This window comes from Peromyscus leucopus, chromosome 5, assembly GCF_004664715.2.
Source record: "Peromyscus leucopus breed LL Stock chromosome 5, UCI_PerLeu_2.1, whole genome shotgun sequence".
In the NCBI taxonomy this organism is placed as follows: Eukaryota; Metazoa; Chordata; class Mammalia; order Rodentia; family Cricetidae; genus Peromyscus; species Peromyscus leucopus.
The window spans coordinates 62768756-62795479 of NC_051067.1; the positions used below are offsets into that span (position 1 = coordinate 62768756).

The 26724-nt window shown below is 41.9% G+C and overlaps 2 protein-coding genes and 1 long non-coding RNA gene across 6 annotated transcripts in view; 2 read left to right on the top strand and 1 right to left on the bottom strand.

The window, feature by feature from the left end:
* Window positions 1-39: 39 nt before the first annotated feature.
* Nudt5 (nudix hydrolase 5) lies at window positions 40-25373 on the bottom strand. 3 transcript variants are annotated; one of them, XM_037205976.1, is made up of 10 exons: window positions 25292-25373; window positions 14161-14266; window positions 12847-12914; window positions 9310-9359; window positions 7777-7884; window positions 6185-6280; window positions 5474-5575; window positions 3807-3815; window positions 3621-3674; window positions 40-2059 (listed from the first exon to the last, which is right to left on the bottom strand). In XM_037205976.1, the coding sequence occupies exons 2-10, from the start codon at window positions 14221-14223 to the stop codon at window positions 1950-1952; spliced, it is 660 nt and encodes a 219-aa protein (XP_037061871.1). In that variant the 5' UTR covers window positions 14224-14266; window positions 25292-25373; the 3' UTR covers window positions 40-1949. The 3 variants fall into 3 exon arrangements, with proteins under 3 accessions (XP_037061871.1, XP_028747615.1, XP_028747599.1); XM_028891766.2 differs by lacking the exon at window positions 25292-25373 and adding an exon at window positions 24289-24424 and having other exon boundaries at window positions 1616-2059; XM_028891782.2 differs by lacking the exons at window positions 14161-14266; window positions 25292-25373 and adding an exon at window positions 10603-10693 and having other exon boundaries at window positions 12847-12916.
* Window positions 6275-9303, top strand: LOC114708473. The gene is made up of 3 exons (XR_003736804.2): window positions 6275-6366; window positions 6579-6720; window positions 8336-9303. It is a non-coding gene; the product is annotated as an uncharacterized LOC114708473 (long non-coding RNA).
* Cdc123 (cell division cycle 123) overlaps window positions 24479-26724 on the top strand; it is a 52073-nt gene continuing 49827 nt past the window's right edge. For both annotated transcript variants that reach the window (XM_028891745.1, XM_028891756.1), the window contains exon 1: window positions 24479-24844. In XM_028891745.1, the coding sequence (XP_028747578.1) occupies window positions 24648-24844 (197 nt within the window). In that variant the 5' untranslated portion in view covers window positions 24479-24647. The remainder of the gene's footprint in view (window positions 24845-26724) is intronic.

A 26724-nucleotide genomic window follows, 5' to 3' on the forward strand; every position in this document is an offset into this window, starting at 1 on the left:
GTGTTTTACAAACAAATGCAAAAAGGACAGCTTTTTAAAATGTAGGCAAATAAACAGTGTGAGGAGTGAAGACCCAGATGGCCAGCTTGCTTGAGTTGACTTCACCTCCAAGGCAGGACTTCCGAGGTGCATAAGTGATACAAATGGTACTAAGGACAAGTCTAGGAGGGAGCTGTCACTGCTCAGCTGCACTCCTAGAGGAAAGAGACAAAGGCCAGGGAGAATGGGACAAATCTTGTGTCCTCGCTAATACCAAAGGCCATTCCCATTGCACCGGCTCTGGAATCGCTCTATGGAAAGGGTGACTGTGTGGAGCCTGTGTCTTCATTTCAAAGGACGGAAGCAACACCAAGAAATAGAGATCCCGGGGAACTCATGGGAAAAATTAGTATCACTGGAGAAATACAATGCCATGATTAAAAAAATTTTTTTTTTTTTAAAGAGGGTTAGAATCACAGGGAAGGCTACTGTGATATAAAGGGGTGGGTCTTAATTTTCACATTCATTAGGAAAGCAGACTTGGTCTATAAAGTTCCAGAATTATTTCTATCCTTATTTAAGAAGTCCAATATGAAGATTTATATAAAGACCTTACAGTTTTGTTCATAAATACCTGTCGGTGATAACACTTAGCATTGGACTGTACATGGGAAACTGCTCCTGGAAGGTTCCGAGTCTGCCTTGACCCTGGACCCAGCTGCAGACATACTGAGCTGGCCGACCTCGTCATGCTGAGAGTGCTGCTAGTGAACTGCAAGACAACAATCCCTGAGCTGTTGAAAGCTACAGTAACCAGACAAGAGCGGAGTTCCTCAGATCAAGGATGTGCTCCCACAACACTGGCAGAACTCTTGGTGATGAGCGTTAGGTATGGCATGCACTCGAAACCATTGCTGCATTTCCAGTGTCATGTTTTTTGTTTCAGATAGTTGGCTAATATATCTGCCTATACCTATGACTGTCAACATCCATACACAAGTGGAGTCCATGCCAATCTTTAGACTATGGATGTAGCTTTAGAAAACAATTTTCTGAGGATAGGAAATTAAAGTATGTGCACGTTTGAGGGAAGGGCCCTGAGTTTTCAGCCTTAGCTTAGCCTTAATATATTAAGAATTAACTATCTTCACTACTGAAGCATTAGTCTTGGTATGTTTTTAGGAAGTAAATGGCCTTATAAGGATATTAAATACATTTAAAAAATTTTTGAGATAGTTTCATTATGCAGCCCAGGCTGGCCACATTTATGATCTCCTGCCTCAGCCTCCCAAGGAGGTGGATTACAAGCCATGTACAACAAGTATCTACATATTTCCCCACAAATGTTACTCTTGTTGATCTTACAGCTACTACCCAAATAAATTCCATATGGCAAGTCAATTAGAATTGGGAGAAGCCAATTAAGTCCCTATCAGAGTCTCTTAAAACTTACTTTGGCCTGGTGTGGTAGTGTACACCTTTAATGCCAACACTTGGAGAGGCAGAGGCAGGCAGATCTCTGGGAGTTCAAAGGCAGCCTGATCTATAAAGCAAGTGCCAGGCCAGCGACCCTGTCTCAACAAAATCCCAATCCTTTTAGTTATTAGGTTCATATGTTTCAAAATATTTGCAGACCTAAGTACATCATTTTTATTTTAGGAGTTGAGGGTGGAAATAGCTGACCTAATTTGGAGCTCAAGTCTATTCCTGAGAAATACCCTCACCTTCTAGACTAGGTGAAGTTAAGAAATTTTAACATACCTACTTACATTTGTTTTTTTCATGAGCATTTAACAAGTTTAAATGAAGGTTACATCCTCTCTGTAATTATAATTCCATACCACATGCAGTCTGTGCTTTTATTTTATGAAAAAGCTGATTTCCGATCTACATTAAACTTAATTGAATACATTGAATAGTGAAGGCCTTATGGTCTCATTTACAAAACATGGCCAGTGTCCTCCTTGGCCTTAAAATTTGAGGAAGGGTACTTCGAATGGCTTCGAGTTGGCGTGTTTCAGTGCCAGAGCATAGGCGTAGACCTTGGCATCCACTGTAATATGGTCTTCTGCAACCAAAGCTAAGGAAGCAAAGGTGACAGTTTAGAGACAATGACAGGAGAGCCTAGTCAATCACTGTTCACACTCCGCCAGTTCCTATACTAGATGCTGGGGACACTAAAATTACAGAGTAAAGGATTAAAAGTAGCGCCACAGACGCCTCATCAGGCTCAGCACTCAGCCATCTCAGTGGCCCAGTGTCTCCGAGCCATGTGTTTGGGGATAAGCTCAAAGACTACTGACCCTTGAGTCAGGGTTCATGTCCTATTCACCTGTGTATGGCAGAAGATGAAAGCTGGTTCCTATAGTTTGGTTATACTGGTTAGGTAAATTGGCTGTTTCCCTCTCCTCTTTCTTGCTGAATTATCCCCTTCTAAGACCAGAAGGGGAGTCAGGTGATGAAAGAAGGAATTCTATAAGGGATATTCTATAAGTAAAGAAAACATCCATCACATACTATTTAAGCACCTGGGGGCCAAGTGCTTCACTTACATTCATTATGTTTCATTTTTCTCACGCATCCTCACCGGAAGGGCTTATTTGATTTAGGAAAACAAGAAGCTAGTACTGGTAATGCAACAGTGGCAGACCTCAAACCCATAAGGCCTGTCCCATCTTTAGCTGTACTACCTAATATTGGCTGCCATCTGAATAAATGACGACATTTAATTTGGCTTGGAGGTATTGTGATGATTTTTATCTCAGCTCTACTTTTTGAAAAGGTAAAGAAATTGAACCTGTCTGAGAATGTAAAATCATATTTTTTTTGATAGTCACTTAACTTTTCAAACAAGTTACAGACATTTCAAAATAGAGCTCTCGGCTTCTCAAGTGAAGCCATAAGCCACTGACTGGCATGGGAGGAATTAAGGACTGCTCTTAGAGTCTCAGGTCAATGAATACTTGTTATTTTGTGCTAATCTTCAAAGGAGCTACTTAAAAACAGTAGAAGAAATGTTATTAGTTTCCTAGCAGAGAATGCATAAGAAGTTGGGATCATGAAAGGCTCCGCTTCTTCACAAATGGGTGAATGGGGATCCACAAAGCTGGGGCACCTCGGAGGATCTCTGTCACCTCTTCATTAATATTATCTCACAGAATCTAACAGGACTTTTGCACTGTCTTTGTGGGATGGACTGATCTAACCAACTGACCACTGATTTACATTTACTAGGGTTCATTACATCAGCTTCTCAGTCAAGTATGTGTTGGAGAACTGCTGTAAGAGTCTTTAACTTGACTGTCTACAAAGACAGTATAGCTGAGCTACATATTTACACCTTGGCACTGGTATGGATCAAAGATCTTAAGCATTCAATAGTTTTGGTTAGATAGCAAGAAAATAATCACTTATGTAGGGAAAAAATTTAAAAAGGCCCCTATTAAAGCTTTCCCTTGACACAATGTTTTTCTTAAATTTTAAACTGTACATCACTTGAAAAGGAAAACTAGCATTGGTCAACAGTTTCTAGGTGTCTGACATTAAGAGATGAAGATGAAGGAATTATAATAATGCCACAGTGGACAGAGATGGGGGCAGGGAACCAAGAGAAGGCTGGGTAATAAGCTTAGGGTGCTTACCGTCAAGTCTATTCATTAGGTCATTCTTTGGGAAACAAATCACTTCCACAAATTCTAAACAAACAGAATACAGTAAAACAAAGCTGAAGATCAGGAGTGAACCCCAACAGCCCCAAATGTCTGCAGCCATCATTACCACTACACTAAGCCATCACAGGGCCAGCCACTGGGAGTTGAATAGCATACCTCCATCCCCTGAAAATAAAAAGAGGGAAGAACATATTTTAGTACAGCTTGCTGTGGCAAGCCTTTGGAAGACTCCAGTGCAAATATAAAGACTGGAAAAGAATCTAACAGAAGCCTAAGACTATTAACTATATCATAGTAAAGTCAGTATCAATGATATAACATTGTTATTCTTCAGATCAAACATTTCACAGCAAAATCTAAAGTATATCCTGTACTGTATGTTTGCTACATTTATACTTGTGGACAAATACACAATACAAAATTTATCATTTTAACCGTTTTTTACATTAAAATTCAGCAAGATTAAGAGAGTTGTATAAACATCACTACTCTTAAGCTCACAATTTTGTCACCCCAAATTGAAAGTTGGAATACACTAAACAGTAACTCTCCATCTCTGGCAATTTCCACTTTCTTGTCTCCATGAATGTCTATTCTAGGTATTTAATATCAATAGAATCACATTTGCCCTTTTGAATATAGCTTCTTTCACTTAGCACAATACTATCAAGGTTCATTCATAGTGTAGCATTTATCAAAATTCTACATTTCATTATCCATTCAAGTGCTGGTAGAATCCTGACTAGTCTCTATTTCGGCTGCTTTGAGTGATGAAACTATCATATATTAGAATCTGAGTCTCTTGTTTTCAGTTTAGTTTATTTCCTTTGGAAATACTGGATTCTAGATAATTTTTGTTTGTTTTTGGAGACAGAGTTTCTCTGTGTAATAGTCCAAACTGTCTTGAAATTCACTTTGTAGACCATGCCGACCTCGAACTCACAGAGATCTGCCCACCCCTGCCTCCAGAGTGCTGGGATTAAAGGTGTGTGCTACCACACGTAATAGAATTTAGATAGTTCTATGTTTAACTTTGAGGGGCTCCTAAATGTCTTCCATGTCTTATGAATATTTGTAGTTTAAACAATTAAGCATTTAAAACCGGCTACAAGAGACTAATGAAACATATGCAGGAATAATTTACAAGGATAAGAAATTCACTCAAACATGATTTACTATGGTGTGTGTGTGTGTGTGTGTGTGTGTGTGTGTGTGTGTGTGTGTGTCCCTGTGTGTGTGTACTGTTAACCGTGTGTATTGATCATCCATCCATCCATCCATCCATCCACTAACCCACCTTCAAAAGGGTAGGAGAAAGGACAGGGAATCAATAACGTATTAATGCTTTTGGACCCCAACTTGCTAGGGGATATTTTAGTGCAAAGAATAACCTTACAAACTCTATAAATATAAAAGACTACAGCCTTTAACATATGTTGTTCTTACACATGAAGACAAAACCAAGGTGATTTTGAAGTTTCTCACTTTCTAGTTGGGTCTGTAGCTCATTAAATGGGAATCAATTTTCCACATAACCAAAAAAAAAAAAAAAAAAAAAAAGACATTGAACATTTTATAAAACTGAACATATTTTGATTTTTGTGGTTTAACATTTTATAAAAATGAAACAAAACACATACAAGATCAATGCTATCCTGAAGAGAATGTGCCAAAATACCTATCCAACACTGGGAAGCAGACAAGTACATACCAAGAACCTGTGGCAGACTATGATTCTTTCAATGAAAACTAAGCTTATTTTAGCAAGTTAAAAGATCCTCAATGCAGCTCAACCAGCCTGAATGTATCCAACACACCCTCACCTGGTTTGGGCTTCGGCCTTACATTTTCCGCATCATCTCCATTGATGGTTACTGTGACAACATGTGTGGTACAGTTCGACAAGCCTGGATCCAGACACACAGCTGGGAAAAAAGTGACAACTGTCTTAAGAATGAGGCAGGCACCTTAGTCCCTTGCCACTTGTTTCACTAACGACACAGAAGAGCTGGGGCTCAGGGGTCACTCAACGGGTATCTAGTCGGTAGATGCCACCAGACTGTAGAACGTGTGTGCAACTCCCAAAGCTCTCAAACTTCCTGGAGTTCTTGCATCAGTCTGGGAAGTCGGAGGGGCTAGAGGGAGGGGTCTGATGGTGACAAACCAACCCAGTGAGGAGTTCCGGCCGAGACAGGTAAGCAAGCAGCAAGGTTTACTATGTTCTGAAGACAACTTGGTTTCATAATTTTCCAATTTCAGGTCCTCCAACTTGCTCTCGTGCAGAAGGGCAGTTCACTCCCTGATGGAGAATAACCCTCCTTTTTTAATTTGGGGGAAGGGGCAATGAACACTGGCTTACTGGGGAGCCCCTGCTGACCTTCGTCTCACAATCCGGCCTCAGCTCTGGCGGACTAGAATTACACTGTACGTGGCTGGAGACCAGTCTAAATCCCTGGCTCCTCTCTGCCTGACTCCATAAGGAACTCCTGCTTCATTCATGTCCAAGACAATGACACCTGCCAAGCAATACGAACCTGGAGAACACTCAGCGACATCACCTTTGTAGCCGGTCTCTTCCTCTAGCTCCCGGAGAGCGGCTGCTTCTGGGCTCTCACCATCATCGATGAGCCCTGGAGGACAGGAGGAAGCCAGAGTTCTCTGAACAGCTTTCTCACAGTGGAAGTCACAGTGACCCTTCCATCCCGAGCAGGCTGCGGTAGGTATTACTCATGCCTCCTGCTTACATCTAGGTGTTTCTCATGAACACCTCAACCCTGTTCTGCACAAGAGGGACAGCACTGAGGAAAGATGATGTGGCGGCCAAGCGGCCTGGGTTCTGGAGCCAGTTTATGGGACTAGAGTACAAGAGGCTGATGCGATTTTTTTTTCCCCCTATGGTGACAGTTATCTTGCTTTCCTTCCTCACAGAAAACTACCTCGGCCCAGCAATGAAGAGCCAGGAGGGAGTGCCCGTACGGCCATATGAGGAACAGAGAGACCAAACAGGGAAAGTTACAACTCAGGTTCATCTTCCTGAATGGGATACAACCGTGTAAAGAACAAGTAAAACGTAGGTTCAATTTTTAAATCACTTTTGGTGTTATTAACTTCTTAATGAAATGGCGAGTGAGAAAGAAAAGAGCTAACTATATATTAGTGTGAACTGGGCTTTCCCACCTCAGTCCTGGGAATGGGGCACAGAGCTTTGTGCATACTGGGTAAACACTGTACCTAAATCCTACTGGGCTTCATAAACCTGGCTGTAAAGTATACCACTTTCCATAAATACATGGGGTTTATTCATTCCTTCATATGGGTACAGTCCGATAAATTGCTATAATACTGTGTATCCAATTCTGGATGGCTTCTTTAATTACAATGAATCTAAAAAATACCTCTGATAAAAATCAAGAATTTTCTTGACTTGTTTGTTTATGGCAGACCAAGGTGTCTTCTAGTTACGGCCTTTGCCATTTAGAGTTTGAATTACTGACTACTATTAAATTCCTGTGAATGACTGTGAGTGACAGAGGGAGTTACATGGATAAATGATTGACAGCAGTGACTGGGAGACAGAGGTCAGAGAGCTAGGTGGAAAGGGAGTGTGTCCACTGAGCTGCACATCATGTACATAGGTTTGCCTAACCCCAAACGTGGCCAGGGCTTGAAGGAGTCTCATTATAGAAACATGGTATTTTTTTTATATATATGTGTGTGTGTGTGTGTGCGCGTGCTCTGGCATGTCTAGGAGTGATGTTGATGTAAAACTCTTTCCTCAATCACTCTTCCACCCAACATCGTTCAGTCAGACCTACAGCTTGCTGATACGGCTAGTCTCACTAGCCAGCTTGTTTCAGTGACCTCCTTGTCCACCTTCCAGGGCTTGGATTCTAGAAAAGCCCCCAAAACTCCCTGGCTTTGACATGGGGTTCCAGGGATCCAAACTCAAAGCACTTGCTATGCGAGCAAGATGACTTAACGGCTGAGTCATTTCCCTTGCCTTAGAAATGTTTATTATTTACTTTCAGTTACTGGGATAGATGGAAAGAGGTTAAGACATAAGGAATTAAGACTTAAGCAATGCAGTGCTAGTCCCAGGCCAAGGACCTACGTAAGAGTTACTCACCTGCTGGAAACTCCAGGCAGTAGCCACCCATTGGGGGTCGGAACTGCTTCACCAGAACAATACACTCGTAATGAAGAGTTCTTTGCAGCACTGGGATGATGGACACGGCTGTCAAACAGAAACAAAGCTAAGGAATCCTTGAGAAAGGTCAGCCAGGCTAGCAACTTGTCCACAGCAATTCGACACAGACTCCAGATTTGAAGATGCAGCCACATCACTCTGAATTTGCTGCTGAAGCAGTGAGCAATGAACTTCATCTTCTGTGTTGGCAGCCAAGTTTGAAACTAGTCTCATTTAATAATGTAAAAAGGAAGCCAGGTAGGTGGTGGTGGTCCCAGCAGCAGCAGGCGGATCTCTGAGTTCAAGGCCAGCCTGGTCCACAAAGTTCCAGGATAACCAGGGCTACACAGAGAAACCCTGTCTCAAAAAAAGAAAACGAAGAAACAACAACAGCAACAAAAAGTAACACTTCTGTCAGATTTTTAAAATACTCTTTAATTATAAAGATCGTTTTCAGTTGTCACAATATTCTTTTTTTCTATTTTTTTTTCTATTTTAGATGGAGTCTGACTATGTTGTCTCTACTGCCCAGGCTAACTCAAACTGATTTTCCTGCTCCAGCCTCCCGAGTGTATAGGACTACAGGTGTGCACCACCAGGCCCAGCCACATTCTTAAGGAAGTCAAAATTGAAACTGAACATGTCACACAGGGCCAAGGATGGGAAGCCTCAGCTCCCCACGCAGCAGCCATTGAAGTGGCAGCTGGTGAAGAGGGTGGTCTGCATGCTGCTAGAGGCCCCTAAGGGAGAAGCCAGTGGAGACCCACCACGTCTTCTATGTCAACGGACCGACTTTTGCTGTTTTAGAATATAAGTTCTTCCCCTCTAAATAATCTGGCCTTAAAACAAAACCAGAAAGCTACTGGCTGTGGAGACAGCCACCACCGGGGACGATTGTTAGCAGCTCCCAAATGCTTTAACAGTTAAGAGCAGCTGTAGCAAAGCAACTGTTTGTCGCTTATAAAAACAAACCAAATCAAGATGGAAAAACAAAAAGCTCAGCTTTTCCACACCACATGTGACTACAGGATGTTTCTGATGCGGTTGCAGCCAAGCCACGTATGCCTGCAAGAGGAGGTGAACTGGAGCCTTTTCCCAATAATCTTTCCTCTCAACTGAAGCATGAAGGTGGGAGATCATTTCACCACACCCAAAGGCACTCACCTTCCGAGTACAAAGGACTCCAGTGGTCTTCATATACGAATACACAGCATGTAGCTTCAAATTATACCGACATATGTTTGGCTATAAAGGTTAACACATCTTTCTTTCAAAACTGTTCTTAGCTTAGAAAATGGGAGTCAGAAGTTACTTATACAGAAAGCTCTGGAACATAGCATTGTAAAAACAGGAGATTCACACATAAAAAATCCTAATTGAAGGTAATTCTGCTTTGAGGTCTTTGGTTATATTAAACACCATCTTACGATTTCATGTGCTAACTTCCTTCAGAAAGAGTTATGATAGTCATACCGTCAGCAGATTTCCCCTTCCTGGTTGTAAGTTTCACTGTTTCCCAAGTTCTATGCAGGCAGAGAACAAAGAAAAACAAATCAGTAGTGGCAGTGGGAAGAATCTCCTTATGTTTTTTGGTGACTAGCACAACTTCATAAATGGAATGCATGCAAATATGCTAATGAAAACAGTCAAGGACCACAGTAAAGATCAACTGTGCTTTCCTGTAGTACATGTGATTAGAAAGAGAATGGTTGTCACCCTCCACCTCAGCCTCTGGCTGCCATCTAAGCAGCGAGTGCCCGAGCACTGGAGTCACTGCACCCTCAGAATGCTTTGGTTTGAATCCTAAGTCCACAGTGTGCAGCATAAGCTGGTAGTGCAGCTGTCCAGCCTTTCCACAGTGATGCAGTCAGCCCCTAGGGACATTCCAGATGCATTTCCAAGAACAAAGGATGCCATGCACAACATGAACCACTGAAATTATGCAGGTTTAAAATAGGTGACTAAACTATACAATTCAAGAAAGCAGATCTTTTCCACATAGCTGAGGAATTAGATTCTCTTTGCCTTATGTGTGGCCTTATGTAAGAAAAAAAAAAGATGGGTCCCTAGAGGAAGCAGTGAAGTACTTGACGTCATATTCTTGCTCCCTTTTATGGCTTCACTGTGTGTTAGTGATTTGTTCCTGGCTGTTTGTTCTCAGGTTTTGGTAAAATCTCTGCATTCTACCTGCTCTTACAGGAACATCAGGTAGAGTTATATGGGAAATTCGTCACAGGGGGAAAAAAATCAAAACACACTGTTCAAAAGGGGGAGGGACAACGGGAAATTTCACCTCCTTTGGTTCTCATAGATTGGGGCGAAAAGTAATGCTAAGGTAACGATGGAGCTGGAAGGTGAACAATATTAGGCTGTGGGGTTATAATCTGGATGGCTCTAGGGACTAGGTTAAGTACAGTAAATTATAAACATCCTACTCTAAGGGACCCTCTTGCTCATACATTTTCTCCCCGGTATCCTTGAGATCTGGTAATACCACATTTCTACAAAAAGTTCCAGACATTTAATCTGGCTTAAAACAAGAACAATAATAATAATAATAATAATAATAATAATAATAATAATAAAAACCCTTTCTGAAAACTATACACCTTTCAGCACTACACCAAGTTTTACAAGACAAACGTGTGAAAATAAAAATCAAACTGCTGTGACAACGCACAGTAGCCTAACGTTCCTGTTAGTAGCAAGAAAGCCAACCAACAAGCAATTTCCAATAAGTAATAGAGATGACAAGAGACAAAACACCTTTTGTCATAGTTCTCTGCTGCCTCTTAGGTTAGTCCTAAAGACTGGAGACAGTGCTGGGAAGAGCACTGAAGGTCCCATCCCAAATACACTAGGAATAAGGAAAACAAGAGTAGCATCATTACGGTGGTTAAGGTGAAGTAAACGAGCAGTAAGGAGCCATACATCATGTGCAGGAGAATATAAACATTTAAAACAGTACAGCAAGAATGCCCCAGACAGCTCAGACACTGTCCTAGAACTCACAGACATATCCTTGCGGGAGAGAAAAGCTTAGTTTCTACTTATCCTCCAGCTAAACCCAAAGCTACGACAGCTTCCTTCTTTGTGTAATTCAGGAATGAATAAACCAGCTATTTTTATCCTTTATACATATGCTTTTCTTTGAGGTAACAGAGAATGAATTTTTATAAATTAATGAAACATGGTCTATAGTCATACTTGAAAGCTTGACACCATGGTAAGAGCTATTAATGCTGTACATAACCCTTCGTCAAAGACCAGGAGGAAATATGCTCTACACAGGCAGCAAAAACATGGTAGTTAGACTTAAAAACTCATTCCCAAGTTAAAGAATAGACTCTCTGGAATAAAACCTAGATATAGGAATCCTGGGGAAAACATCCCCCAGTGACTGTGCTGTGTGTTTTATGTCAACTTGACAGTCTATGAGTCACCAGAGAGGAGGTAGCCTCAATTGAGAAAATGTGCAGGCCCTAATTAGTGATCGCTGAGAGAGGGTCCAGCCTATTATGGGTGGTGCCATCCCTGGGTTCTATAAGAATGCAGGCAAATCAGCCATGGGGAGCAAGCTAGTAAGCAGCACCCCTCCAGGAACTCGGCATCAGCTCCTGCCTCCAGGTTCCTGTCCTGACTTCCTTTGATGATCAACAGTGATATGGAAGCATAACCAAATAAACTCTTTCCTCCCCAAGTTGCTTCTGGTCATGCTGTTAAACTGCAGTAATAGTAGCCCTAACTGGGACAATGACTTAGACATATTTTCCTCATCAGTAAATACCCGAAGGCTGATCAGGTAAAGACACAAGAGGCCGTGAACTGACATATATTCTTTAGATTTCTCAGTGTTAAAGGTTGTATTTTGTGCTATAAACTTCATTTTTGGAGAAACAGAGCTAAACTATTTCATATCCTGAGTTCTAGTGTCTACAAATTTCACAGTATAAATCCATTGCACATAATGCACCCCCTGCCGCTCAGGTCTTGCCACAGGTTTGTCCTGGGTCTGCACCCACCCTCTGTTTACTCCACATTTAGTCTGTCTGCTGTCTGTTAGTATGCCTCCAGAGCTCTCTAATAATGGGCCTTAGTAAGGTTTGTGCTAGTTCAGCAGAAACAGTTAAAATTTGTTTCAATCATCAACAAATCTATGTGTTGTCACCTTGAGAAATGCATTTGCTCACACAAAAACATGATTCTTCCATGATTGTGTAGCAAATGGAATTTTTTTCTAATGATTTGGTATGATATAGTCTGGATACTAAATTCATTTTATTATATTTTATTTTATTCCTTATTACATTTCATTGAGTAAATAGTAAACCTATTATTTAATACATTACTTTTTTCCTCCTGATTTACATTTTTTTCTGTGGTGGTTGGGATCAAACCCAGGGCTTTGTCCATGCTAGGCAAGTGTTACACCACGGAGCTGCATCCACAGTTCCTTCTAAATATAATAGTCAGCAATGGTTCTGTTTTCTTTTTAATGCTTCTAACTCAGACATTAAAAATTTGGTTCTGGGGCTGGAGAGATGGCGCAGAGGTTAAGAGCACTGGCTGTTCTTCCAAAGGTCCTGAGTTCAATTCCCAGCAACCACATGGTGGCTCACAACCATCTGTAATGAAATCTGGTGCCCTCTTCTGGCCTGCAGGCATACATGCAGGTAGAACACTGTATACATAAATAAATAAATCTTTAAAAAAAATTTGGTTTTATCAGAAGGAAGCAGTAGACACTGTTGAATATTCTGTAGCTTGTTAAGCCAGAATCACAAGTTTTAGGTCCACAATACTATGGAGAATAGTTAAAATGGGTTCCAGATTAGGTATAGTAACAACTGTAATTCAGTTGTATTCAGAGATTATCAATGACCCAAACGCTTTAGCAATGGAGGAAGAGTTGGACTCGACTCTGTGGAGAAGAGCTTACAACAATGAAACACCAGTGTCTACACAGACACTCGAGAGACCTGGAGAAACCAGACAAAGAAAAACATTTACCTCGTTTTCCCAGTAGGATCCATGTAAGTTGTTTTTTCAAATTTGACCCATTTTCCTTCTGAAATCAACTAAAACAAAATCAGATATTTAGAAGGCAGGAAATTTTCAAACCAAGTTGGTCTTTTTAAAAAAAAATCAAATTGTGTTTCAAATTTTCTCTATGTCCCTTCCCCCCCAGTTTGCTTCCTTCCCAATACTATTTGTGGGCAAGCTTCTAGCTTGGAATAGGTATTCAAAGTTGTTTCTCTAAGGTGGGGCTTTTGGGGGGGGGTTCAGGCAGAACTAAGAGGGGAAAGACAGTCTAGGGATGGGAGCACAGCAGGTGTGGCTCGGTGAGAGTCGGCACCTGTTATGTGAAAAACAAGCCACATCTGGGCTGGGAAAAACCGGAAACAGACGGGAGTACATCTGGGAGAGCTTCCGGCTGTTTCTCAAGTTCTGACCCCAGGGATATGTGCAAAGCCGGCCACACTTGTGTGTAGTTGTATGTAAAATTTTACTAGGAAAATAAAGACTCGATTTTCTTTCTGACCAAGTTCCCACCCAATCCAAGACAGGCATCAGAACCGCTCTGCCCACACACCACGGAGTCTGGGAGCATAACTCACCTATGGCACCAGGCCGAGCTGAGATGATGTTCACTGTGAACTTAAAGCAATAGCCTTTTCTCACTAGCCCCTACCCACCCCTTCTGGCCAACACCGACCGAATCATCAGATCTGTTCACAGACAACATGGAAAGATTCTAAATCAAAAAGAATTCCAGAAAAGTTTCAGGACCAGAGTTCCAGGTTGAATATTTAAAAGTTATCCACTACAACAATTGGTTCTTGAGAGGAAAAGGCCCTAAAAGCTTTATTCAGTAACTTTAGTTGTTTGTTCAATAATATTAATTCTAGAACTCAGGGGAATTTGAATGGCGAACAATTTAAGTTTTTATTATTTTAAACATTTATGCTGGGATGACAAACACTTACGATGTAATTACTAAATATGAAATCTCAAAACCACATTATTATGTGCAAAACCACATTTGTTTTTCTATCCAAGGTGATTTTTAGAAATAATTTTTCTATCAGGAGCCACAATCCACTTATTCTCAATTTCATTAATACATCTAATTAAGATGGATAAACCACTGTTTTCAGACAACAGCAAAATGTGGCTTGGCCTTGGAATAATTTGAAAACTATCTTCAAGAATGAAAACCCCATGAAACTAAAAAGAAAAAAAAAAGAAAAGAAAAACGCCTGCACATTCATTTTAAACTTAGTGTTATGGGGGAAAGGAAAGGGCAGGAAAAAGCAGCTCTACCTCCTCTGAAATAATGTGCTGTCTGGTGTTCTGAGGAGGGTCTGTGGATTCTTGGTTCTCCATTCCAATCTAGTTGGTCTCCGCAGTCCTCAGGTGGGAAGTTCCGCTGTAAGGGAGTGAGATTTGTTCAGGTTCCCCAAACATGGTCACTAGTCAAAGTACTTGAATAGTTAAAACAATTATCTACTAACAAAGCATCTTCTTGAATGTGACTCTGAGAACTGCCTCATGCAGAAGCTACGTCCAGGCAAGAATTCAAAGCCATCCTACTTAGACTCAGTTTGCATTAACCAGAGTCCATTCCCACTAAGGTTTGCTCACTTTAAATTTCACTCTTTCCAGAGAAAAACCACCAAAGGATGACACATCACTCTCCATACCCACTTCTCATTATGGTCAGTTACCAATGCTTTACAGTTTAGCTGTTTTTCTGAGGCAAGGTCTTGCAGTGCATCCCAGGCTGCCTTAGACTCTTGACTCCTTGCCTCAGGGTTCTCAGTGAGGGCAGCACCATCACACTTAAACTTACAGAGTTGTCTAGGATGGCACTTCTACCTCTCAAGGTCTCCTCTGTAAAAGTCTGGGGCAAGCCAAATTAACATTTCAATAATTTCAGGCTCTATGTCTGTTTGTTTTGTTTTTTCCTCCTTGTGCTGGGGTTGAACCCAGGGCCTTATTTATGCTAGACAAATAGTTTACTGCAGTATTTCCCCCCCTCACTCTTTACTCTTTAGGGGCCTTCCACCCAGCTTCCAAAAAACAAACAAACAAAAACATGGAGACTTGTTTTTACTTATGAATGCCTGGCTTTAGCTTGGTTTGTTTCTAGATAGCTTTTCTTTTCTTTCTTCTTCTTCTTCTTTTTTTTTTTTTTTTTTTTGGTTTTTCAAGACAAGGTTTCTCTGTGTAGTTTTGGTGCCTGTCCTGGATCTCTGTAGACCAGGCTGGCTTTGAACTCAGAGATCCACCTGGCTGTGCCTCCTGAGTGCTGGGTATGCGCCACCACCGCCCCAACTTTTCTTAACTTATATTATTCTGCCTACCTTTTACCTCTAGGCTTTTACCTTTCTCTATTTCTGTATATCTTTTCTTTCCTTCTTATTTCATGTCGGCTGTGTGGCTGGCCCCTGGTATCCTCCTCTTCTTTTCTCCTTCCTCCCTTTCTCTCTATTTATCCTCTCTGCCTGGCAGCCTCACCTATCCCTCTCCTAACTAGCTACTGGCAGTTCAGCTCTTCATTAGACCAATCAGGAGTTTTAAGTAAAGTAACACAGCTTCACAGAGTTAAACAAATGCAACATAAAAGAATGCAACACATCTTTGCATCATTAAACAAATGTTTCACAGCACAAAAGAATGTAACACATCTTGGGCTGGAGAGATGGCTCAGAGTTTAAGAGCACCGACTGCTCTTCCAAAGGTCCAGAGTTCAATTCCCAGCAAGCACATGGTGGCTCACAACCATTTGTAATGAGATCTGGTACACTCTTCTGTATATATAATAAATAAATAAATCTTTTTTTTTTTAAAGAAATGTAACACATCTTTAATATTCCACAACAGTCTACTTCTATATGCTCGCCCCCTCTAATCAAGATTCATTTTTATTATATACATGTGTGCTTGTGTGAGTTTATGTGTGCTATGTGTATGCGGGTGCCTGTGAAGACAGTGGGCACCAAATCCTCTGGAGCTGGAATTGGAGGGATTGTAACCCTATTGATGTGAGTGCTCGGAACGGATTTTGAGTCTTCTGGAAAAGGACTTAACTGATGACCCATTTCTCCAGAAACATCCCTAGCTTTATTTCTTTATTTTTATATTGTTGTATGAGTGTGGGTGTACATGTGTGCCATGGTGTGCCTCTGGAGGTCACTTTTACTCACTGGGCCATCTCATTAGCCTGAACAACAAGTCCTTTTATTATACACACACATACATATATATGCATACACACACACCCCTCTAAGACAGAAAGTGACATCAGCTTGCACACTCTACATAAAAGAACTGTAGACTGTTTCTTGAGACAGGGTCTCACGTAGTTCAGGCTGGCCTTGAACTTGTTACGTAGCAGAGGCTGGACTTGAACACTAGATGATCCTCTTGCCTCCACGTCTCAAATGCTGGGAATAAAGACCTGTTGTCCATTATGTCTGGGCTAGAGGTCCTTTTACCTTCTAGATATCCATTCTTTCTAATTAATAACACACAGCAGGCAAGGAAATGTGCTGATATAAGAAAACTTTTGAATTCTAATTCTAAAGAAAAATAACTTTTAGGCAATCATGCAGCCCCACTGAATGGACAAATTCAACTGCCTAGAATGGTACAAAATTCCTGCACTAAGTCCTACCTCCTTAAAATTTTCTTTAGTTTTTTTTTCTTTTCTTTTTTCTTTTTTTTTTTTTTTTTGGATTGATGGAACCTGGGACTTGCTACATCCTAAAGTTCTGGGAAAACAGGTGTGAGCCACCACACCCAACTAATACTAGGATGTTTAGAGGTGGGGCAACCACACACATTTAAGGAAAAGACTACAGAACTTTTAAAAGGTGGTTTAATAGTGACAGCTGATCAGAGGCCAAGAAAGCAGGGGAGTACTCCACTGAGAAGAAATCACTCAATTTTTGATTTTTCAGGGGAGTACAGTTAAGAGACTGCAGGGATCTCAGAAGAAACAGTGACCTTCAGACTTTTAAATAAGACTGTGATAGACTTCTGGGGATTTTTGCAGTTGGACTGAACACATTTTTGCATTATGTGATTGTTACATGAGTTTGGGGGCCAGAGTGTGGAATGTTAGTTTGAAAGAAAACGGCCCCTAAGGGGGTGGCACTAAGAGGTGTGGCCTTGGTGGAGGAAGTGCGTCACTGTGGAGGCAGGCTCTGAGGTCTCAATATGCTCAAGATATCGCCCAGTCTCAGACCACTTCCTGTTACCTGCAAGTCAAGATGTAGGACACTCAGCTGCTTCTCTACTAGACCATGTCTGTCTGCATGCCACCATGTTGTACCATGATGATAACGGACTAAACCTCTGAAAAATGTAACCCACTCCATTTAAGTGCTTTAACTTTAGAAGAGTTGCCATGGTCATGATATCTCCTCACAACAATCGAAACCCTAACTAAGACAGTGGGAGACACAATCTCATATTGTGGAATAATCCTTTTGTACACTGTGAAGATGTGCCACTTTGATTGGTTTAATAAAAAGATGAATGGCCAATAGCTAGGCAGGACTTTCAGGCAGAGAGGACACCGGAAGAAGGTGGCAGGGACACCAGGAGACACCGAGCAGGCAGGATGAGGGATAAAGCCGTGAGGCAGAAAGTAAATGAATAGAAATGGGTTAAGTTATAAGAGCTAGTTAGAACCAAGCCTAAGCTAAGACTTAGCTTTCAAAATTAATATAAGTCTATGTGTTGTTTTTTTGTGAGCTGGTGGCCAAAGAAAAGCCTGACTACAATCTCACAGGCTCCAACTCAGCACAAAGAACTGCAGGCAACTAAAGAAAACTGAGAGTGAGAGGAATCATCTCCCCAGGGAAGACACACCGATTAGTTGCCCAATACCAAACGGTTAGCCCTGAAAACACACATACAAGTTAACAGCATATGGACTAAGCAGGTTCTATTTAGGAATATAACGCGCAATAACAATGAAAAAAGAAGCCATGGATTTGGAAAAGGATAAGGAAGGGAATATGGTAGGACCTGAAGGGAGGAAAGGAAAGGGAGAAATACTGTAATTATAATCTCAGAAAATTTAAAAAATTATAAAAGAGGTAGGTGAGAGTTAAGATGTGAGAAGGGAAACCAGAAACTAGAGCTAGGTTGTGGAGTTGGACCCCGGCTCACTGCTATCATTCCTTGAACTGCTGCAGCTTGTTCAAAATGGAAAGTGAAACAGATTCTTAACAAGAGATAACATGTTCACTGCATTCTCTTTGATAAAATTAAGTAATGTCATCGGTGTCTTCTTTAAGAAGTAGGACGTTACCAATTAGGAGGCCAACACAGGAGAATGGCTTGAGGCCACCACTTTGAAACCAGCATGGATAATATGGTGAGATAACAGCTCAAAAAAGACAGAAGAAAAGAATGTAGACGTTCAAACCAGAAGCCAAGCCCTGACTGATAAACAGGCAGTTGAGACAGTTATATAATGATAGAGAAATCAACAAGGCACTTTGAAAGAGTGGGGGAAATTTTGCATCTCTCTGTGGGGTGTATATAAGCCTGTGTGCACACATGCATGCATGTGCACAAGTGTGTGGAAGCCTGAAGTCAACCTGCAGCGTTTGTTCCTCAGGAACTGCCCACCTTATTTTTTTTTTTTTTTTTTTTTTTTTTTTTGGTTTTTCGAGACAGGGTTTCTCTGTGTAGCTTTGCGCCTTTCCTGGGACTCACTTGGTAGACCAGGCTGGCCTCGAACTCACAGAGATCCGCCTGCCTCTGCCTCCCGAGTGCTGGGATTAAAGGCGTGCGCCACCACCGCCGCCCGGCTTCCACCCTATTTTTTGAGACAAGGTTTGACACTGTGGGACCTCAGGCTTAGCCATTAGCTTAGGCTGACTGTGCATCATGTTCCAGAAAGCCCTCTGTCTCTGCCTCCTGAGCTCTGAGATTATAAACTGAACCAGCACCCCTGGCTTTTTACAAGGGTGCTGGGAATCAAACTCCAGTATCTTGAACAGAAAGCGCTTTCTGACTAAGCTATCTTCTAGCCCTAAAAAATAAATTAAAAACTTGAATTAAAAAGTGTGAAGAAATAATTGAGTATGGTTGGTTGTTTTGTTTTGAAACAGGGTTTCTCTATGTAAAAGCTCCAGCTATCTTGGAACTCGCTTTGTAGACCGGGCTGGCCTCGAACTCACAGAGATCCACCTGCCTCTGCGTCCCAAGTGCTGGGATTAAAGGCGTGCGCCACCACACTTGGCAACACACGTCTTTAAGCCCAGCACTTGGGAGGCAGAGGGATTTCTGTGAGCTTAAGGCCAGCTAGGGCTGTACAGCGAGATCCTGTCTTAAAAAAAGAAAAACAACACCCAAAGGGACTAGGACTACAGGTTACTTGGTAGAGTGCTCCGCCAGCACCCACAGAACTCTGGGTTCAAGTCCCAGCACTATACAAACTGAGTGTGGTGGTGCAGCTCTGTCCTCCCAGCACTCAGGAAGTAAAGGGAGGCAGACTGAAGTTCAAAATCATCAGCTACAGTGAGTCTGAGGCCAGCCTGGCCCACAAAAAACCCACCTCCAAACAAATGACTTGGGTGAGGAAGTCGCTAACTGGGTAAGAGCGCTTGCTGGGCAAGTCTGATGACTTGAGTTCAGATCCCTGGTACCCACAAAAAGTAGGACAGGGTGGCCCTTCTCTGTAGCAGCAGCACTCCTAAGACTGTGAGGCCAAGCACCCCAAAGAATCTTGCAGGACAACTACCATGAAATATGCAGACAAGAGAGACCCCGCCTCAAGCAAGATATAAGGTAGGACCTCCATACACCTGCTGTGTATGTATGCATTCTCATATGCATGGACTAAATATTTTTTTTTAAGAGGGAGGGACAACCAAAATAAAAGGGGTATAAAAAAAGCCACATAGAAACGTATAATCTTCCAACCAAAAAAAATATTTGTTTTTTTAAGTTGGATAGCCTGCAAGGCTTAAAAAAAAAAAAAAAAAAAAAAAGCTCCTCCTTGAAATGGGTTATCAAACATCGCCATGTCAGACGCAGGACAGCTCACTATGAGTTGCTAGTCAGGAGGCCTTAGGGGCCCACAAAACAATACAGGTTCTTGCCATTGCTCTTGGCTGCCCACTTTAACTGGATGATAAGCCCTTCATGCTAAAGTCACCACACATCTTGGCTGCATGACATAATCAAGCTGGAACTGAGCTGGAAGCCTCCTTGCCGGCTTTTATAATGCCAGAATGTGCTATGCAGGCTGCGGGGGAAGAAAGGGCATCAAAGTCTCACCCAGCTGTAAGTCCCACAAACGGACACTGGCTGGCCAGGCAAAGATTGTACCTAAGTTGGCCCACTTAGGCAACAGTGGTACAACTGTTATGGGACAACCAACTATCCTTTTATTGGATTTGAGAAGACCTACTCTCCACAGGATAGAATCCTTATTGGTACTGCAAACCTGCTCAAAAGCTCATAGTGAGGAAGAACATAGGTCTAAATGAACTTTTTTGTTGTTGTTTTGTTTTGTTTTTTCAAGACAAGGTTTCTCTGTATTCCTGGCTATCCTGGAACTTGCTCTGTAGACCAGGCTGGCCTCAAACTCAGAACTCAGAGATCCACCTGTCTTTGCCTCCAGAGTGCTGGGATTAAAGGCATGTGCCACTGCCTGACTAAATGCACATATATACTCATAGACAATTACCATTCTCAACCAAAAGAAGCCTCTTTCCAGTGAGTTGAGATGAAGTTTTACGACTGTATATAGTGTTGAGAGTAAATCACGGTTGAGTGCTGAACCCCAAGCAGTACATTTATAGCATTCCTGCCAAAGCTCTGGGGAAGAATGGGAGAAAAGAAAAAGCTGGCAGACAGGAAGAAGGGCTGCAAAATGCCATCTTACGGCAGCCACTGCGATCAAGGACTCTTCCAAACTACTGATTACCTCAATGAATCTGCTCACCAGCCAGACAAGGATGGAGGAGGGACTCAGGGGGCCCCTAACCCTCACTGTTGAACTACTTTCTACACATAAATTCAGGGAAAGAAAGAATCACTGTCATCATTTGAGCAGCCACTGGTGACCCCCTCCAGGCTACAATGGACAACCCAAATCCAATGGTCACGCAGATGACTCTGACTAAAAGTCCACACAACAAGACCTAAAGTCATGAATCTGGAGAAGGCATAAGTAGGGAGGAGGGGCGTTGGCATGGATGGGAAGGAGATAAGAGAGGGTCTGAAGAAACAGTAACCAGAAGGTAATCAGTATATACATGTCAATTAAAAAAAAATAGAAAAGTCGCATCATTTAATAAAGAACCAAGAATGGAATAACTAGTATAGAAATATTAAATAATTTTAGCTATTATCACAACTTTAAAAGTTTACTTTTTTAAAACAGAAAATACACACTCTTTTGTACTATACATGGTAAAATTTTGGTACCCAAATCAAATGGATTTCAGTGCCCTTCCCTTCACTGAAAATTCTTCTCAGTCTAATGGAGAGATCTTGTACTCACATGGGTAAGGGTGGAATGCCACTCAAGCGTACAATGCGCCCCTTCTCCCGGCAGGGATGGGCAATAGACAGGAAGGAAAGGGACTGAGATTTATTGAGACTGGGGACTTAAAAAATCATTTACCCCAGTTTATTAATACACCACTTAATTCTAGATGAGCAAAAGGAAACTGATGGTCATGACCCTGGGGTAGGTTAATTGACTACAGCCGCAAAATAATGAGCCTTGTAAGGAACTTCTTGTGATAGTTCAGACAAGAGATAGTTTGGATTCGAGTGTGTGGTGGGGTTTTAGCAGTAACAAACAACAGTGAGAGCTTATTATTTTGTCCTAAAAGCAAATTATTTTAGGGAAGTGAATACAAGGTGGTTCCCAGAAGATTTTAAAGGAGACTGGAACAGTAGAAAAAAGATGTCAGTGTTCGTATTTGGACACACTGAGCTTGTTGGTTTAGAAATATTTACCTAGAAGTTATGCTATGAATTCAAGGAAGAAAATAGGATTTTTCACTTCGGAATCATTGAGTAAATCCCCTTGCTCCTAACAATACTGACATTAAAACCATTAACACACACACACACACACACACACACACACCTGAGGGGCTGGTGGGATGGCTCAGCAAGCACTTGCTGTGCAGGCCTGAGTATTCAAGTGGAATCCTAGGAGCCCACAGTGGAGAGAGAACTGACTCCCAAAAGCTGAAAAGTTGTCCTTCCATCTCCACATGCCTGCTCACTGCCCACCTGCACTGGTACACACTAAATAGGATTACTTCCACCATTGTATTGTAAGGTTTTTATTGAAGAAAATGAATATAAAAAAATTAAATATAAAACAAACATGGTAGTTAAAAATAGATAATTTAGCCCTACTGTTCAAAACTTGAGCATCTTTTATTTGTGGTGTCAGTTCATTGAGTTCTGGCTAAGTCTGTAGCAGAATCTACTGCAGTACTAAAAACAGTTATTGAAAACACAGAATGTAGGCCCACCATTTTTAATCCCAGCACTCTGGAGGCAGAGGCAGGTGGATCTCTGTGAGTTCAGGATCAGTCTGGTCTACAAAGCAAGTTCCAGGACAGCCAGGGCTACACAGAGAAACCCTGTCTCAAAAAACCACAAAACAAGCCACCAAATAGACAAGACTCTGTTCCAGTTTCCTTCTCTGTCCTGTCCTCTTCCTGATGCTTACAATTTAGCTGATTCTCTACAAATAACGGTCTCAGTCTCTGGGCCCAAATGTTTGCTGGGCTGTTGAAGTATTACTTTACCAAAATGAGTAACATTCCTGGGATCTGCTTTCTCCGGTATATCAATTCCTATCTTCGACAAAAAACACTTTACCCAAATACACTCCAGTGCTAACCTTTCCTCCCACTGCAACTTTGTTTCCAGGTCAATTAAAAACAAGTATTAGCGGCTTCTCACTTATGCAAGCACGATCTCCAGATAAAGGGAAAGGAAGATAAGGATTATTGCTGCTTTGCTTTTCAAAACACAAAGGGCAAGCCAGACTTGGCGGTGCATCCCTTTGATCCTAGTACGGGGAGACAGAGACAGGTGGATCTCATTTGCGGCTACCTTGAGGTCTATAGTGTTTCTCAACATCCTAATGCTGTGACCCTTTAATACAGTTCCTCATGTTGTGATGACCCCAACCATAAAATTATTTCGTTGACCCCCCAAAAAATTATTTCGTTGCTACTTCATAACTATAATTTTGCTACTGTTATGAATCGTAATGTAAACATATGCTATACAGGATATGTCATACGACCCAAAGGGGTCACAACCCACAGGCTGAGAACCACTGACATGGAACCTTCCAGGACAGGCAGGATTATAGAAACCTTGTTTCAAAGTAACAAAACAAACAAACAACAACAACAAAACAAAAACACGGGACTGATTAATTCTGGATTTCACAAGTACTTAAATAGGAATCTCTGCCATCCAAAACCCACCAACGTACACTGCAACATTGTAACACATTTGTCTTGGCTTTGAAAATATATTCTTTAAGCAATACTTCCAACCACTTCACCTGTACTTTTTAAACAAGTTATACTTCTGGTATGTGTGTATATTCTAACTCAAAATACAAAGTATTCTATTGATTAATTCTGACAAACACCTTTCTAAAGAAGTCAACAGTGGCTAGGGTTTTATCTTTCTAACTTAAACTGCTTAGGCAGTTTAAAAAAATTTTTTTTGGGTGGGGGCGGATATCTGAAATGTGGTGCTTCTCGACAAATACGTGCTTGGAACAAGCCCAAGACTTGTAAATTATAGGAAGCAACAAGAGATAGGTTTTAAAGGCCTATCTCTTGCAGCTGGTGGTTTTTCCTTCTTTTAAAAAACAAAACTGAACTTTGTAGGGAGGTAGATGGAAAAAGGAGTAGGGAGAAAAATACCGTAAGTCCACGTATGAACTCTTTCAACCACATTTCACCATTGCAGAGACTGGTAAAAATCTGTGCTTTTCCACACTGGTAACTTTCTCGAGACTGGACTAAATGAACTTTAAGCTTAAAAGACAACTTTCCTCTTTTCCTTGCTTTCTCAGACGAACATCTCCTTTCATCTCCAGGACCGTAAAATACGTGCCTCCTCCCTAGGATTGAACGTGGGGGATTTCTTCCCCGTGTCTCTTGAAATCTACTTTCGCGAATGAGAAGGGACCATTCTTGTAGATGCCTGGGCTAATATGTTCAAACGTCCACTGTGCCGTTTCCTAGTTCTCTAGTAGTCTAGGCTGGCTCGCCTAGATCTCGGGTTCTCGCGCTCAGGCGCGGACTGGGAGACACGCGCGCGGCGGGCAGCATTCTAAGCACCATCAGCGGTGCTCGCGCCCTCCTTTCCCTTCCCCTCTCCAAGGACACTCAGTACCGAGCTTGGCTTGCGCCCACTTACCTATACTAAGCTGTGGGATGTGGAAGGGATGGAGGAGGAAAGGAAAAACAATCAGACAGAAGCTGCAGTCTCTTCGTAGAAGCAGTAGCTACCACTAGAGACACCGGGCGCCTCTCGTGGTGCAAGGAGGATGTGCACACGTCCTCCTCCCGGCACCCGTAGAAACTCCTAGCTTCGGAGAATTACCTTCCGGGTCGAGGTGCTTAGAGACGAAAGAGGAGTTGTAAGCTTCCTAAAATTCTACACTTTCATGACTCCTCTCTCCCGGACTCAAATTCTTTTTGTGTGTCGTGAGTCTGTGCGGTCATGCTAAGCGGAACCTCCACCATTACTTTAGCTTCTAGCGCCTCCTGACTTTTATGGACCGGAAGAGTCCCTTTCATCAACCTAGCTCGGTGGGCACCCCCGGAAGTGACACGCCACGTTCCGGGAGAGTACTGGCGGGAGAGGAGAAAGGCAGCGATTCTCGCGGCGGGTGGAGGATGAAGAAGGAGCATGTTAGTCACTGTCAGTTCTCCGCCTGGTACCCGCTCTTCCGAAGCCTTACCATCAAGAGGTAAGATACCTGGAGGCGAACTGCGGTGTTTGGGCTAATCCCATCTCCTTCAGAAAACTAAAAAAGGCAGGCCCTCCAACGACTCAGTGGGAGCGTCGGCGTTGAGCTGTCGACTTCTTAGATTTGAAGTGGCAAGATTAGCAAAGAAGATCAGAATTTACCATGCTTCCCGTTGCGAGTCCTTGGAGCGTGTCAAGAGAGGTAGGAAAGCAGTGAGGGTCATAGGCAGGGTAAATTGAGATCGATACTTTTGGAATTGACAGAAGCACAAGGTGATAAACAAAACAAAGCAAAACTGGGTGGTCCACCTTGCCACTTGTTGGTTGTTTTTGTTCTTAACTAATCACTCACAGAGGCTTATTCTTAATTATAAATGCTTGGCCTTAGTTTGTCTTGTTGCTAGCCAGCTTTTTTTTTTTTTTTAAACTTTAAATTATCCCGTCTTACCTTATGCCTCTGGGCTTCTACTTTTCTCTTCTGTAAATCTTAATCCACTCTTACATGTGTAGCTGGTGGCTGGCGCCTGATGTCTTCCTCTGCTTGCTTTTCTTCTTGCTTCTCCTAGATTTCTCCTTTTATTTATTCTCTCTGCCTGCCAGCCCCGCCTTTTCTCCTGCCTCGATATTGGTCGTTCAGCTCTTTATTAGACCATCAGGTGTTTTAGACAGGCACAGTAACACAGCTTCACAGAGTTAAACAAATGCAAAGGAATGCAACACATCTTTGCATCATTAAAGCAAATGTTCCACAGCATAAGCAAATGTAGCACATCTTAAAATAATATTCTACAAGAGCCACTGACTAACCCGACTGGTGACAGTTACTGAGTTCCATCACTGTAAAATGAGGGCAGGGATACTGACCCGACCTAAGTCTGTTGTGAAGCTCCGTTATGGTAATGTACAGGAAGCATTAGATGGTTGCATTGCTACTGATGACCCAGTGTTCTGAGAAGCAGCAATCCATCTGGAAAGAGAATGGGATTGTACTTGTCCTCTAGTTCCCTGGCCTAGAACAAGGAATCTATTCAGGTTTGCAGAATGCCTCTGGTGAATTGCCTCCAGCCATTCAAAAGCAACAATAAAATATGAAAGATGTAGATAAGACTTTCATTCACTAACAGGGATAGATAGTATATATATATCTCCAAAGGCCGTGGGTATCCATGGGTAGGTAGGATTTCTTGCATTTTGCTCACTTCTCCTTTAGACTTACCTAGATTGTCATTTATTTGGACATCATCTGTCTTTCCCATTTCATTCTGTTCTCTTTTTGAATTTTGAAGGTTTGGAAGAGCACTTGCTTTCCAGTGCTCTTGGAATAACTTCCAAGGTTATTCAAAAGACATTTCTTTTCCATCGTTCTGTTCAAACATAGGTTCTCTTTCTAGTTACACATGTGGTAATGGAATGTATAGTAACACAAAATAAGATAATTCTTGCATTTGAAGATGGCCAGTCACATCAAAGAAGAGCTGTTGATGCAGCAGTAATTGCTGTCTGTCACTAGTTATCTTTCCTAGCTGAAATTCCAGTCCTTCATTAACTTACATAATTAAAGTTAAGCTGTGGGTCTGAAATAATGTTTGGATTATTTCTTTGGCGTTGGTATGACAGATGGTTCACTTGTGAACTTGTCAGTTATTTTTGTGCTGAAAATCCTTTTTTGTTCATTTTGTCTATCTTTTTGAAAGAGTCTGGTTATCAAACTGGTGACCTTCCTATCTCAGTCTCCCAAGTGCTGGGGATACAGACTGCACCACCATTCCCAGCCCGGCCCTGAATTTTCTTAAGAACTGTCCTTTGGTGTGTGTGTAACTGTCTGTTGTAACCTCTGACATAGTGTGCCTTCGCCTTAAGCAGAATAAGCATACAGTGATT